This window comes from Lemur catta, chromosome 10, assembly GCF_020740605.2.
Source record: "Lemur catta isolate mLemCat1 chromosome 10, mLemCat1.pri, whole genome shotgun sequence".
NCBI lineage: Eukaryota > Metazoa > Chordata > Mammalia > Primates > Lemuridae > Lemur > Lemur catta.
In genome coordinates this window covers 70,097,503-70,113,615 of record NC_059137.1, presented here as the reverse complement: position 1 = coordinate 70,113,615, position 16,113 = coordinate 70,097,503, and the positions used below count along the sequence as shown (strand labels likewise).

At 38.2% G+C, this 16,113-nt stretch overlaps 1 protein-coding gene across 2 annotated transcripts in view; it reads right to left on the bottom strand.

Annotated features, from left to right (window-relative positions):
* RORB (RAR related orphan receptor B) overlaps positions 1–16,113 on the bottom strand; it is a 180,805-nt gene that overhangs the window by 24,383 nt on the left and 140,309 nt on the right. For both annotated transcript variants that reach the window (XM_045562184.1, XM_045562183.1), the window contains exon 4: positions 15,417–15,818. In XM_045562184.1, the coding sequence (XP_045418140.1) occupies positions 15,417–15,818 (402 nt within the window). The remainder of the gene's footprint in view (positions 1–15,416; positions 15,819–16,113) is intronic.

Sequence of the window (16,113 nt, the reverse complement as noted above, 5' to 3'; positions counted from 1 at the left end):
TCCAGGATAGCCCTCAAAGCAGCACTTGGGTATCTTCTCTTTACCTCACTAAGCTTCAGGTATCTATAGTATGAAGTAAATTCAATTTCAGTGATACAAAGCAGGGGTCCTCAACCCATGGTGAGTTGTGTAATTATTTCATTATATATTACAATGTAATAATAGTAGAAATAAAGTGCACAATAAATGTAATGAGCTTGAATCATCCCAAAACCATTCCCCCCACCCCCAGTCCATGGATAAGTTGTCTTCCATGAAAACGGTACCTGGTGCCAAAAAGGTTGGGGACAACTGACACAGAGAACAAAAAATGTAAACTTAAGCTTCTAATGAACTTGCCAAATAAAAATCTCTTATAACCCATTGCCTGGCTCATTATAAACACCGAGTAAATGGTAGCTACAATTATCAGTGTTAGAACATTCTATATAGTTTGTCATCAGGGGAGTAATGTGATGACTACAATGGAGACAAAATTAAAGGGAGATATTTAATTTTGCAATCAGTGCTACTGAAGAAAGATATTTCAGTACTTATTAGAGTTTTTCAATCAAAATAAGTGATATGTGTAGAAGATGCTACCAAATGCTAACTTACGATGATAGTTATACTTTATTGGATTCAGCACTGAGCATTTCCAGGTTTTCACTGCTTATAATAACACAAATTTTTTTCTTTAAAAAATCCTATATTCCAATGGGCCAGGCGTGGTGGCTCACACCTATAATCCTAGCACTTGGGAGGCCGAGGGGGGTGGATTGTTTGAGTTCAGGGGTTCGAGACCAGTCTGAGCAAGAGCGAGACCCTGTCTCTACTAAAAATAGAAAGAAATTATCTGGACAGCTAAAAATATATATAGAAAAAATTAGCCAGGCATGGTGGTGCATGCCTGTAGTCCCAGCTACTCGGAAGGCTGAGGCAGAAGGATTGCTTAAACCCAGGAGTTTGAGGTTGTTGTGAGCTAGGCTGATGACACGGCACTCTAGCCAGGGCAAAAGAGCGAGACTCTGTCTCAAAAAAAAAAAAAAATCCTATATTCAAAGTTTTATTGAATATTGTCCTATGGTATAAAAAAGGGCAAACATCACTCTACACATCATGTTAAAATAGATTGGTATGTCATGGTTCATCAATTTTCAATTTCACATGGGCAGTCTAATTATTTAGAATCTAAAAAACATATCTGTTCTCCAGTAGGTACATAATGAAAACATAAGATTTTATAGCTCTATAGTTTTCAAACCTTTATCTTCTTGGTATGGTTTGTTTTCATCTTCAAAGATATGCTGATTTGTTGGTAATTTAAAGGCTTCAGGGTTTATAAACCAAACTATAATTGCCACTCAAAATTGTATTATGAAAAGAGTCCTTTGTGATCTCTCTCAGGAACTGTTGGCTAAACTGAAAAATTCTCTGGGCTTCTGCCACCAAAACTTTGGGTTCTGTAGGGTATGAGGAGAGGTAGGCACAAGAAACATGTGGGCAGGTGAACCCAAAAAGGAAATGAAATGTGCATGCGTGCTTCAGGACTGAGCACAGACGTCCCTTCCTGGTGAACGCTTCCCCGTCTCTCCGAGTCCTCAGGTAGAAGGGCTGGCTGCCATCACACTTTGATTCTGCCTCACTTGATTCTTATCCCAGTGATGCTCTTACTGTGGTTATTTGTGTGGGTCTGTGTGTTTCACATCCTTCAAGATTGGAAGCTGTTCAAGAATTGGACAGCAGAACTCTGCACAGTGCCTTCATATATTCATTCTACAAATATTTTTGAGAAGCTACTCTATATCAGGTCAAGGTACAGATTAAAAAACAAAGGCATTCCTTTTAGGCATCTTATAATAATATTATTTCATGTCATGATGCAGTAAATGCTATGATTATTGTGGGAAGCAGAAAAATGACCACAGAGGAGTTTGTCACATGAAGAGAAAGACGTACCTCAGGTAGAGGAACTGATATTATGAAGGCACAGATAGAAAACTATAATGGTTCTAGGCTAGGCAATTTCTGACATATCTTACATCTTTCCAACCCTTATCTCTTTATGAACAATCTCCCCTTTACAGAGGAAAGAAGTGAGGTTCAGAAAAAGTGAACAACTCTAGACCAGTTTCTACAGAGTTAGTAAACAGTGTTTTGAAATTGAGTCTGTCTTTTCAAAAGAAGTCTCATGTGTTTGCAACAAGGGTGCCTGGAGGAGATGGGGAGAAATGACACTCGGGTGGAATTTGTGACTGGAGCAGGGACAACTGAGTCTGCAGGACAAGAAATTTCACCTTATAGGATTTTTGGATTTTGTCTTGTAGGCAAGTGGAAGCTAGTGGAAGCAGGCAGAAGAGTGATGTGGTCCGTGTTTTGCTTTGGAAGGGTGACCCTGGTCATAGCAAAGATATGATGGTATGTATTAGCTAGTACGTGAGATTATTCATGCTGTTGTGAAAACTCAGGCAAGCTATGAGGAGGCTCTGGGCTAGGTGGTAGTAAAAGAGATGGCGTGGAGGGGCTAGATTCAAGACAATTCTGAAACAGAATGAGCAGGACCTGCAGATGAGTCAGTGAGACAGAGAAAACGTTAAATATAATAGATGCTTGACCAATGTTGAGTTGTGAAGGTAATATTGAAAATGTCCATCCATCCATCCTCCATCCATCCATCCATCCATCCATCCATCCATCCATCCATCCATCCTCCCACTGTCTGCCTTAGTTTACAAAGGATTTGAAAAAGTTAAGATTGATTCTTTTTTTGATGATTTCAAAGCCTAAGTACTCTAAATGGCTTTGAAGTCAAGCAGTAAGCACATGCAATTATTTCCCATGACCTTGTGGTGAGAAATAAAAGTCAAATCTCTTTTGGCCACAAGGCTTATAAATGGCAACACAGGGAAAGGCACAGTAGCAGCAGTTGCAGACGCACTGCATTCCTCCTTTGCTTTCTCCCACTGTTCTGCAGTGCAGAGGTGAGCCACGTGCGAGAACCAACTTGACCCTCTCAAAGCTCAGGTCGATAAAACACACGGTAACGCTAGACTTGGTTTCATGGGAGCAAGGCTAGAAGGCTTATTCTGTCGATTAGAAAGATGCCTGAACATCAGAGGAGATGGTTTGCTTGGATTGAGAGTCTGCAGTTGTGAAAAGGGGAGAAGGACTTAAAAAGAAGGGATAAAGGGAGAGACAATGAATACAGTATGCAAAGTTACTGCTGGGAGCCAAAGGAACTTTCAAGAGTCCTTGCCTGGAAAAGTAGAAAAGGTAATAGTAAACGTAGTCCTCTCCAGGGACTAACCACATGAGAAGATGCAGACAAAGGAGGCTAAGGTAAAAGAGCAGAGGATACGGAATCTTTCTGGGCAATCTCACATCCTTCATCCATTACCCTGACTTGGATTGCAGCTATTTCTCAGAGCTCAGTTTTTGCTGGATTCTTTAACTAGCTTGGGCTGCAGATGGTACATGTTGAAGAAGTTGTCAGCCTGCTCTGTGCTAGGAAAATTGGTCCAACAGCAATATGGCCCAGATAATTAACTGATGGAAAAATCCTACCACCTTTCAAGGTGATGTGCATGGACTCCACACTCTGCTCTTCCTGAGACCAGGAATGAGGCTGAAGATTCCTTAAATGGATGTGAAAGGGAACCTGTAGTGAAAATGTAGCTACATCTTCTCAGTAGCTAAGATTCTCTACATATGTTCAGTGAGACAGAGGTTTGTTTGTTCTCAACTCACTGAGAGTATATGGGCTGTGTTGATAATTAATAAAATGATGTTGAGGAATGAGGAAAACTATTTTATATGCTCAGTCCAGTCACTACTTTTCAATCATAATGAGGCCAAATGAGAACAGTGATGCAAGCAGGGAAAATTAGGTATGTATTATAGGTTAATATTAAGTCTATGTTCCTTATACTCTATCTGTTAATTTCATGAAAAGTAGCTTGCTCTCACTTTCTCTCACTTCTTTTTCCTTCTATATCCTCATAGATCTGAACACATAAAACTTTTTTTTTTTTTTTTTTTTTTAATAAACAGAGTCTGGCTCTGTTGCCCAGGCTGGAGTGCTGTGGTGTCATCATGCTCCCTGCAGCCTTGGACCCCTGGACTCAAGCGATGCTCCTGCTTCAGTCTTCCTAGTAGCTGGGACTACCTGCTTGTCCCACCATGCCCAGCTAATTTTTTATTTTGTGTAGAGGCGAGGTCTTACTATGTTGCTCAGGCTGGTCCTGAACTCCTGGCCTCAAGCAATTCTCCCACTTCAGCCTCCCAAAATGTTGGAATTATAGGTGTTAGCCACTGCACACAGCCAAAAATTTTTCCTCCCCATAAAATTGCTGTTTTGTTTTAGACTTTGACCCTGATACTATTCTTGGAGGAAGGCTTATTTGAACCCAAGATTTATATCCAATTAACAGAATTTGTAACTTCTTTTAAAGTAATTTTATGGGATAGAAATGACAATGTATGATTCAAATGAAAGAATAATCCTAGAAGCTTTAAAATACTTGATATAGATAAACATATTTCTCTATCATTTTTGATGAAAAAATATTTTAAAATATTGTTAAAACTGTCATATTTCCCTAGAAGTCTTAAGGGTAATCTTAACTCTACTTTTGATGCAGGTAGTAAGAAGAGAGAAATTAAATTTTTGGAGGGAAAATTGGAATAAAATTGATATTATCAATAGTGTGTGCAATAATTATAGAACACTGGAGCTGAAACTAACCTCCTTCCTCCATTTCCAAATGGACTGTATCTCAATAACCCTAGAAATGAGTTGGGTCTCTCCCTTCTCTCTCTCTCTCTCTCTCTGGCTACAAAGGATTTCCACACTTCCCACCCCATCCTCAGTACACTTCATTATGATCTATTAAATAAATTAAGTAGTAAGAAAGGAAGTCCTCTTTAAGGCATTTATAGCATGGTTGAGACGTATGTGATAAAGTTTACACAGGTAAATGGAGTTTTAAAATATCAGATGATGTAAAAGATGTAAGAATAATATTTTGAAGCAATTTTAAAGAATATATGAAAAATAACTTTTGTTACATATTGGTCCACAGAGTTAAGTGAAGTTTGGAAACAAGTCATCTAAATTACCTAATTCTAGGTACAAAAAAAAAGGCTACATCTGCTTATTTTGGTGAGAAATAAGTAAACTGACAAGCAAGGTGACAATTTCTTGTTTATAACTGTGATATTATAAAATGAGGACCAGCTTGCAGCTACTAAAATAGCAAGTGACCTTCTGCAGCTCAGATTTCAACCACTCAGCGGGTTTTTTCCACCAAAGTGGCTTATTTTAGCTCTCACTAGACATTTCAGCAAATGGTGCTCTCCAAAGGCTACGGTGTCTCAGACACGGATTGCACCGGTGGATTCATTAGAATTCCACATCCTGGGAGTGGGGAAAGTTGAGTACATCTTTAAAAACTGCTGCTTTCAGTGTTATTACCAAGAGCACCCAGTGGCCCAACTGCATCAAGGCGAGAAAGCTGAGGCTCAAAGCTATATATAGCTCTGGAGGGTGTTGTGCCTGAACTTCCTAATTCTCTCCTCCGCCTCCTCCCTTTTTTTTCCTTATGAGAAAGAACGGTTTCTTTTTGGTGAACTATACCCTCTATTCATTTTCTTCCACGAGGGATTTTTTTTTTTTTTAAACTTGGAAGTATTCTTCCTAAAATACTGTATCTGAGCCTCAATCAAAATGATTAATGGATTTTTAATTTGTCACTTGCCTTAAGGATCTAGACAACCACTGAATTCTCTGTTTAGTTTATACTACTAGTGCAAAAGTGGAATTCTTAGGGGATTCACTTTGAATTAATGCCAGGATATCTCTACGGACTTGCTCAAGGCATATTTTAAGTGCCTGCATTCGGTTTTCCTAATTTCGAGTTTCCTCAGAATCCCTGCTCTGAAGAGGTAACTATAATATAGTAAAACAATTTGTTGAAAGGTGAAACATTTAACCAAATGCACATTTGGGCTTTTTGACAACAGACCACTGGTTTTACTAGTTTTCTTTCTTTTTTAAATTTATTTTTATTTCAGGATATTATGAGGGTACAAGTTTTCTGTCATTAAATAAAACAAGTCTAGTGGTAACGTCAGAAAAGACAATGTCATTTAAAGACCTTTCTGATTTTTCTAATCTCTATTTAGAGATCATTATTTTTAGCATAAATAGAATTCTGCTGTCCGAATAAAAATATCAGTAATACTTAAGTTTAAAACAGCAATCTACTAGTGATCTGTAGCCTCAAAACAAAAGGAGTAGATTTAACATTTGGGCTCCTCAAATTCTTTTAAGCAGAAATTGGGGCATAAATAATCTATAACTTATTTGTCGGCTCAGTTCATGGTCCACCCACTCATTACTCTGTCCCCAATGAATGAGGACAGCTTCTAATCTCCTTTTCATGTAAATTCTATTGCCAGGTTTATATCAGAGAATGGCATAACTGATTTTTACTTCATGTAGACCTGAATGTTCTAAAACCAATTTGTTCTTAGAGTTCTTCAGAAAAAATATATTGATAAAATATGAGATTGTGTAATTAACTTTAAACAATAATGAAAATATGATAAACCAATGAAAAAGTCTGATACAAATAACAGTAATATCTGGGTAAGGACTGAATGAACAAATTAGTACAATGGTCAACATTTCCTCAAATTTCAGGAAGCTACAGTAAGATAGCATTTTACTAGAAAGTAAGGAAGAAGGAAATAAAGAAGAAAAAAGATCTGAAAGACCCTATATAGCATTTGCATTTAAGCAGAGTATATCTAAAAGAAAACAATCAGAAGCAGCTAAAACAAGTTAAATATCTAAGAGGGTGTTTTCTTAATTATTTAATAATGGAAAGCTGTTTTGGATCACAAGCATTTTGTTTTATTGCAATAGTGCACGTCTAATTTTGGGAAATTACAGTTTCCTTTCTTGAAACTAGTTGACAAAATTGAGAAAGAATCTATTATGAAAACATTACATTTTAAGTTAACTTTCATAGTAAAAGACCTCCTTCACAGAACAATCGGAAAAGATGAACTTACTTAAATGTCCTGCAATTGATGAATATTAAGGGAGCTATATGGCAAGACAGAGAAAGTCCACACGGCCCCTTTCAGTCTTTTAGATTGTGCCTTTGGTGGAGTCACTTAACCTCTTTAACTCCTGGTTTTTTTGGGTTTGATTCTCCATCTGCAGAAGGATTTGGCAGCAGCAACGTTTTCTAAGGGCTGTGTGAAGCACGACAACTTGAGTCTGAGAGGCTACGTGGGAATTTTTCTTTGTTTTGATGCATGAGGGAGAAGTCTCGCAGAGTCATGGAGAATGAGAGTACAGCACACAGTCTTAAAAGCACTTGAAGAGTCTTAGGACAAACAAAAGCAATACAATCTGGAGGCCATTAAAATCCTTCCTCACTCTCCTTTAAAAACCGCACCTCCACACGCCACCCAAAAGACAACCACTGGGACACAGATGATGAAACCTAATTATGGAAATTGCTCAGGGCCATCATTAGGATTGACTTTTTACTATTTGAATTTTGTTGACATATGGATTGATTGTTAACTTAAACAGACGCACCCCCTCCCCCCTTTGGGAAGTTTAGTCAATGCATTTCTGACCTTCAGGAAGAACTAATTTAGAGGTAATCTTTGGAGGCCATTTTTACATTTTCAAACACTTAACCTAAAATTTAAAAAGTAATTTGATTACTTCAATAGTGCATTTAGTTGACTAATGTTTTAAAAGAAGTGTTTTCTTATGGCTTCTTATTACACCAAATTGTTGCAGAACAAACCTGTCTGAAAACCAAGTAGCGGTTCCCCAAAAGGCCCCATAAATAAGGCTCAAATTTACACAGCAAATTCATTCTCCTCAGTATTAAGATTATATTGTTGACAGAAAGCTTACATCCCAAAACAAAATAAAATAAAACAAATAAAAAGTTTTTCCAGCTGAAAACCTTTCCAACAGGTTTCCCCACATTTGTAAACATCCCAGAAATAAATACCGTACTGGTTAGCAAGGAGTGCCTGTTAAGTTCGTTGTATGACTAATGACACCAAAGTGTACTGACCTCCATCAACCTGGAGATCACCTGGCGTTTCTGTATTCCATGGCCCATATGGTGTTTTAACCCTAACCAGCCCTTCCAAAAATAGGTGCTTGAATAAGTGGCCAATGTAGTACATATCCACCCCAACCAGTGGAAAAGCAACTCAGAGCTCCGACAGCCAATGTCAAAGCTCGCAATGCCTTGAAAGTATGGCTTGTCTGCAGTATATCTTGAAATACTATTCAATGTGCAAATTGTCCGTAGGGGCTGTTTCAGAAGTCACCTCATAGATACATTCTCTCTTCCTACGAGTCCCAGGCAGAACCTTCTGAAATCACCTTTCCTTTTGCTTACTGCAGACTATTTCAATATGTACTATGGCTTTTGAAATTGAGTGTATAAAATGGAATTGGCTTTCTGATAGCTTCTCAATAACATTTTTTTTTGTTGGTAGATTTTAGAATCTTCTTATGAAGTTCTGAATTCTAAGTCAAAAATTAATCCCAAACTAGTATCTCCAGGGGCAGTCCACTGAAGAAGATCAATTTTACACAATTTTAACTTAAAACAGAAAAGGTGCTTTAGAAGATTTATCTAATCTAGTGAATGCTAGCACATTAAAGAAAGCTGTATTAACAGGGGTAAAAGCACGTAGTGACTAATATGCACACATGTATTGTTAAGTAGCTATGTATGTTTAAGAGTACTTGAATTGAGTATGTATGTGTGCGCTGCTTGTGATAGAAATCATCTCTATATTTGTTTGGAAGCTTGCTGGTCACAAAGTGCTTTGAATACATTATATCATTTATTCCATTTGTAGGGAATCACTGCACACATTACTAGGTGACTGTAGACCATCTTTGGGGGGTTATTACAGGATATCTATAAAGATAGGGATTTGGATGACCCTAGGGAAGAACTGTAGAGTCCGTGGTTCCAGGTACTCTCTAGGATAATTCACCACTGTGAACTGGTTAATAGCATAGTTGTAACTACGGTAGAGATCCTAGGAATATGGAAAATTTGCCCCACACTTGGGGAGTTCCTTTTTGATATAGAAGCATCCTTAGGGAGATATTTTGTGGGTGGCAAAGAACAAGGTGGTGTTAAAATTTCAGGAGTCAAGTAAGTCCCTCTCCAGTGACCCAGGTGACCTGGGTAGGTTGGCTCCTCAGTAGTCAAGAAAATATCTTCATTGTATGAACATGTATTTGTTTTTCCCTCAAGAGGAGCTTGGAAGTGACCAGGTTGTAGTGAGCTCAGGAGGACAGGCGTTTTTGCCTGGAAGCTGTATCTGTACAGCTTCTGATGCCTTAACTTGATTGTATGTGAACTTGGGGTGGTTTGGGAATGGCTACCACCTCTCCTAGAGCTTCCCCTGATGTTTATTTTAATCTGATTTCTTTTTCTTTTTTTCCCAGGAGGGTGGATGAAGAGGCTGGTGCACAGTTCTGGTTTGATTGTGGTTATTAACTGTATATTTGGCAGGGTCATTCCACCCAGTGAAGGCCCTGAGTGTTGTCCTGCTCCTTGGGAGAGAGGCGTGCTGGCCACTGTCATGGACAAGTTCATCAGCATCATTCAGGATTGCCTAGTAACCTCAGGTTCCCTCCTCTCCCTTACCCTATCCTTCTCCATGTGAAGTGGCTATAACAAGGGGACAATTTGTGCACATGACCAAAGCCCTCCAGGAGGTGAGAGAACCGTAATCCTTCAGTCATTTAGTCCAACTGTTTAATTTTTCAGATGGTAAGACAGAGCCTCAGACAGGTAAACTAATTCTGAACAAATTCACATGGCTAGCATGCAGAATTAGGACACCCAATTTCAATGTACTTTCCCCAAACTGCTTGCAAAGGGTGTGTGTTTGGGGTGAGTGTCAGACAGGGGTAGATGACAACAGTTCATAAGATGTTTTCCCATGAGGAAAGAAAGAAAGAGCTAAAGACACTGGTTTTCCTTTCCCCATACTGTTTAACTATTTTTTTTCTTGCTAGTTTAGTCTACTTCTATCTGTTTTCATGACCTACTAGACAGTTACTCCTAAATTGAATGCCTGTCTGTCTTTGATACAGTGTGCTATGACAGGACACAAGAAATACATAGCAAAAGTTAAATTCTAGTCTCTGTATCACTTTTGCATGGGTAAATATGCATAATAGATTTAAACAGTTGTAAAATATTTATCCATAAAAGCATAAGTCATTAAAGGTGCTGCTTGAAGACCACAGCATCTGCTTGGGGTTCTCAATAAGCAACAATTGAAATACCACCAACTTTTATGGAATTCTGTAAAATAAAACACTACTGGTAATATCTTCTGTATTTCTATGTAGGCTTGATAGAATAAGTAGTACTTCACAGGGACTAGATTACTTTTAGGCCAGTCCCTTTTTGTCATTTCTAACTATTAATACTGAGTTTCTGTAATAGATTAATTAAAAAAAAGAATTTATATCTATTTTTGATGCTTAAAATTCTAGGTTCTATAACTAGAACACAAAAGAAACATGAAAATAAATCTATGGTAAGACTTAAACTATGAAAATAAATCTATGTTTAAGACTATATAATGGATATATGATGAGTGTAATGAATATATATTCATATAATGAAGATATGATGAATTCACATTTCATCATCTTTATCTGGAGAGAAAATTAATGAGTACAATAGCCAATCCAGGTGAGGTACATGAAAGGCAACTTATCCTCTTAGCGTTATAGCTAATTTGATGAATATTTTTTTCTTTTTAAAAAGCAAGCTGTTTGGTTGTTTGAATAGTCTCGTTGTCTGGGACCTCGTAGATACATTGTCAATCACCTTTCAGCTTAAATGAGCTTTCATTAAGAGTATTAAACCTGCAGAATCCTACAACCCATCAGAGCACTATGGTTGGGGAGCAAAAACAAGAGGTTTCGCTTTCCTTTTCTGCTTCTTTCCTAAGTGTCTTTCAGCTAGTTTCCTCTCACCTGCCACCAACCACTGCAAAATTTTATTCCCAAACATATAACACATCCATCATGCCAGCCTGAAGTAAAATTCCAGCTCAACCGAGTTAATATTTCTGTCTAAATATTAATTTGCAGCTTACTGTTGCCTTTCTTTTATTTCATGGCTTCTTTCTCCTATGGGATTTTGAAAAACCCAGGGATGTAATTCCTGAGATGTTTCATGGTATTCTTTTTGCTTATCCACATTTTGTCTTCTATGCTCAAAACTAGGGGAATAAAATATTCCTGATAAGAGATGTAGCTCAAAGTAATCAATACCCGCCGTCTCCCTCATCTCCAGGAGAGTATGGTACCACCATGCCCAGGATGTATAATATGTGACATTATGAGTTGCAATTACTGTATTTATCTTCATGGTGTTTCCTAGATGATGTGGTCAGAAACCTTATTCTGCTCTTCTTGAGTGTCTGGCACATTTCAAAAATAGGCTTTTTAAGAAATGCCTGGCAGTCCAGGGCAGGGGAATGACTTACTGTTAGAGTTTAAGCTTTACCACTTAACAAACTCTGTGCCCTAGAAACACCCTTAATTCTGGTCCTTAATTTCCATATCTGTACAATGGGATAGTTCCTTTACTGCTGATCTGAAAGCATTGGTGTGAGGCTCAAATTGACTAAAATGCATGAAAGTGTTTTTTACATTTGTCTCCATACATAAAGCATTATTATTAGAGCCTTTAACCTAGAAAGTTTATAGTTCCTTCGGTGGACTTTCAGAAAGACAAGTTTGGTTTTTCTGGAGACTATTCCTGACTCTGATAATATTAATTTAACTTACTTTTTGGGATCTGCATGCCATTGCTTATGTAGTTGTGCTAGGGTTCTTAAACATGCATTTTTATTAAAAATTTCAAAATCATAAGACCTTATACTACATGGATTGATCTAAAAACTGGTTTTTAAAAAAGATCTACATTTAAGATGCCCCAGTCTCAAAATAATGACCTGATGGTACACATTTCCTTATTCTTTCAGAAACCAGAGGAAGCAGATCAGGACTTCCAATAGTCAAGAATGATAAAAAAAATTTTTTTGGTGCGACATAACTTTGAATTCGCCCAGTCGGAATGTGGCAAAAATCAGATTTGCTGTTTTGTCTGCACAGGGTTCTTTCAATGACAGGTTGCCACTAACCAGATTGGTTTAGACGCCCATTAATCAAATCAAGTCCAAATGTCAGCATGCGAACTCCGTAAGCTCCAGTTTGTAGCACTTAGAAGGATGTCAGATAGGCAACAAACACCAAAGGTGTTTTTCTGTGAGAATGCCAACCAGCTTGTGAAGGACCATCATTGTTTGCTGGGAGGAAATACACTATAATGGTTACTCAGACCTGGAATCTTATGTATTCTTTTGCTTTTTACAAGGTATGTAACTTCTGAGCCTCAATTTTTTCAGCTGTAAAATGGGTATGCAAATACATAACAGGCATAGTGGGATTGTTACGAGAATTAAATATAGGACATTGCTCAGCACAATGTAGATGTTCAATAAAAAGTAATTATATTACCTTCAATAACCAGTGATGCTATTAAGTAATAAATAATTATATCAATTATATTATTAATAATGATGATGCTTACACATGACAAGTACTGTACTAAGAACCCACAAATACATATTAACTCATTTAATCCACACACACAGATAAGGACTATTATTGGCCTAGGTTTACAACTGAGACTCAGAGAAGTTAAATAAATTGCCTAAGGGAAATGGCTTTCAGGCTTTTCAAGTTTTGAACTCTAGGCAGTTTGACTCCAGAACCAGAGTTGTTAGCCACCATGTTGATTCACTGATGCCTTCCTGACCAATGATACTGTTAAGAACTTAGTGATTTAGTGAAATGAGTGGCAATTTTTTGGATGGTGCAGGAAACACAGTGTATCACACTGCTGTCACTCATCATAGGTACTTAAGAGTCGACACTCATAGAATAGGTTTGTGTCCACTAGGTGGCATTGCTGTTTTAACAAAACGTGAACCAAGCGACTATTTAGGTTTAGGAGTGTGCTAAATTTGAGAGCACTCGCAGGACGTTCTATTGCATCCCTTCAAGCCTGATGGAAGAAGCCTCCAACATTTAGAACATATCTAGAGATCTCTAAAGACTAATTATATCTGAAAATAATTAAGAAAATATACATGCTAGTTCATTTTGCGTGTTAATATACGTGCAGAATATATGGATAACTTTTGAGATTATCTACTATAGTCCAGTTCTATCAGTTCATAGAATAGACTCAGGACCAGAGAGGAAAAATGACTTGTTCAGGCTAACCCAGACCCAATGGTTTTGGCTGTACTTCTCTTTCCACAATACTTCCTTGATGATGGTACATCACAAAGAAACTGTGATTTCTAAACACTTAGAAGATTTCTCTTCTGGGTAAGGGGCAGAAGATTGCTCAAAAAATTGTGAGTTTTTGTTTCATTAGTTTTTAAATTATGCTCCAAATTAATAGTAGAATCAGGAACTTAGATATCGAGTAGCACAAATGCAAAAAAATGGTGTCTTTTCCTTCTTGAAAAGATTGAGTGACTCTATTTTAAATGACTGTCCCTATTAGCTGACAATGCAGTTTACGAATACTAAACCCAGGCAGGTAGCAGGTTAATGGCAGAGCACCAGGACTCTGGAGTCAGACTGCCTGAGGAAGATGCTGGCTCTATCATTTAGTAGCCATAGGACTCTGGGAAGTCATAAGATACCTCTAAGTCTATTTCAGCATCTGTAAAATAGAAATAATATGTTTACCTATTTCTGAAGATGTTTGTGAGAACTAAGCGTGTGAAGTGCCTGTGATATAGTAGAAACAAGATTAAAGATCACAATAATAATTGACTATTTTTGTTATTACAGTTGATGCTTAGTTTTCTATGACTGTCAGCTATGAAAGTCATCACAGGTGCCTTATCAACAACTTTACTCACTGTCACATGCTGCATTAGTAAAAGAGAGAAATAATATTTCAGGTTTCTAACTGTGAAACATTGTTTCTTCCTCAGCCAGATGGTACAAGTAGCCAAGAATATGGCCATGTATTTCATTATGTGTTCACAGCAACTTAATTTAAAACACTTGTAGGCTTTAGGCTCCTTGTTTGCAGGTTACACAGAGAAGGTGAATGAGCACATGGCATAAAACAATAATAGCTAAGAGTTATTGAGCGCTTGCTGAGTCCAACACATTGCTATGTTTTTGCAAGTATTAACTCATTTAATTCTCACAATGTCCCTGTGAGCTATGGACTGATGCTTTCCCCTTTTTAAAGATAAGCAAACTGGGATTGAAAAACTTGCTCCTGCTGAAATAAAAAGCCACAGAACCAGGATTTGGATGCAGGTAGCCTGGTTCTTAATCACTCTGCTCTGTCACCTCTTAGGGTTAAATGTGAGGGAGCCTCAAAGGTTCCTGAGCTCTAGACTGCTTTCCCCAGTACACTAAACACTGCAACCAAGCCTGGGATAGCTACGGTTTGCTTAGCTCTTCTAGGTTACTGTTAACATGCAACCCTGTTACCCAGGAGGGTAATGTGCTAAGCCTACATCAATATTTTTTATGGCAGTTGGTTGATGAGATTAGCTGGTTAAACATTTAATAGGCTTTTGAGTTTCACAGGGTAAAACAAAGTTGCAACAGGTCAGAAGAGAGCTTGCCTAAGATAGGGCAGTCTTGAAGATCGCTCCTTAGGAACTGAAGAAAGAGGATCAGGTTGCTGATGCAATCGTGCCTATGACTAGCTTATTTGTCGCTCTTGTGTTCCGTAACATTCCAGACTACACTCTTTTCATTGCTGTAATTAAGAATCCCATATGGAATTCTTGAATTCAGATTTATGAGAACCTTAGCTGTCTTCTGGTCTACTCCCCTGACTTTATAAAGACGGAAACTGAGATACTGTTTGCTTAAGATTTTAGAGGAAGAGTTGGACCCCTGTTCATTTGGTTATTCTATACTGTTTCTGTATCTCTTAGCTATTTCACTTTGAATAGCATCAACTTTGAATACATGCCGAAATTTCCCTGTTTATACCAATAACATTTTTCCTTCAGTGAGAACCCAAATTCAACAGATAGCATCTGTTCTTTACAGATAGCATCGTTCTATTTATAATTTCTTCTTTCTTCCTTTGCTCGAAATAAACTTTTATGGGGAAGGGAACAACAACATTTATTAGAATATATCTTAATATCAATTTATTTTCTCCATAGAAGACATGAAAGCAAGTAATTCAATTTAGATCTAAGAAAATGACCCTACTAAATAGGACCAAGGCAACTTCAGAGCAGAATTTCTGAAAATAAACTGTGAGGAGACTTCCACTTACCAATTTCAGTCATTGTTATCCCTGGGGCTAACTGCCCATTGTTGAAAGAGCTATAGGTAAACAAGTTGGGTACGGATGTGAGGTCATAGATAGGTTCTTGCTTTATCTGTTTGATTCCAGTCATGTCAAGTCCTGACTGATCAGGGGACGGCTGACCGGAATCGACGTTGTAATAACCCTCGGACTTGGGCAGGTCAATGACGTGCCCGTTGGCGTAAGTGCCGCTGGTCTCGTTGCTCAGGCTGCTCAGGCTGTTGCTGATGCTGCTGCTGTACACCCTGGCGAGGGCTTCCGCCTCCCCGCTCTGCTGCTGCCGCTGCTCTTGCAGCCGCTGCTGGTGCTTCTGCACCTCAGCATACAGGCTGTCCCTTTGCTTCTTGGACATCCTCCCGAACTTCACAGCTGGGTGGGAGAGAAAAGCAGAAAATAGCACTTGTGGTCATTAGTCTCATTGACCACCTCAGGTCCGAGGGGTCACAGATGGTTGTCCCTTCAACATCAAACGCGCAAACGCCCAGCACTGTAACCTAACAACCCCATTCATTTGCACTTCATGTTTGGGGAAAGGTTATATGTGCTCAGAGGGTGCCTGTACTAGTTTACATCCACAGTGAGAACTAAGGCTGAGCCAGGAAGAAATGTAAACAAACTTATGTATGCATTTCTCATTGCTATGAAATTAGAAAGCATATTTTCT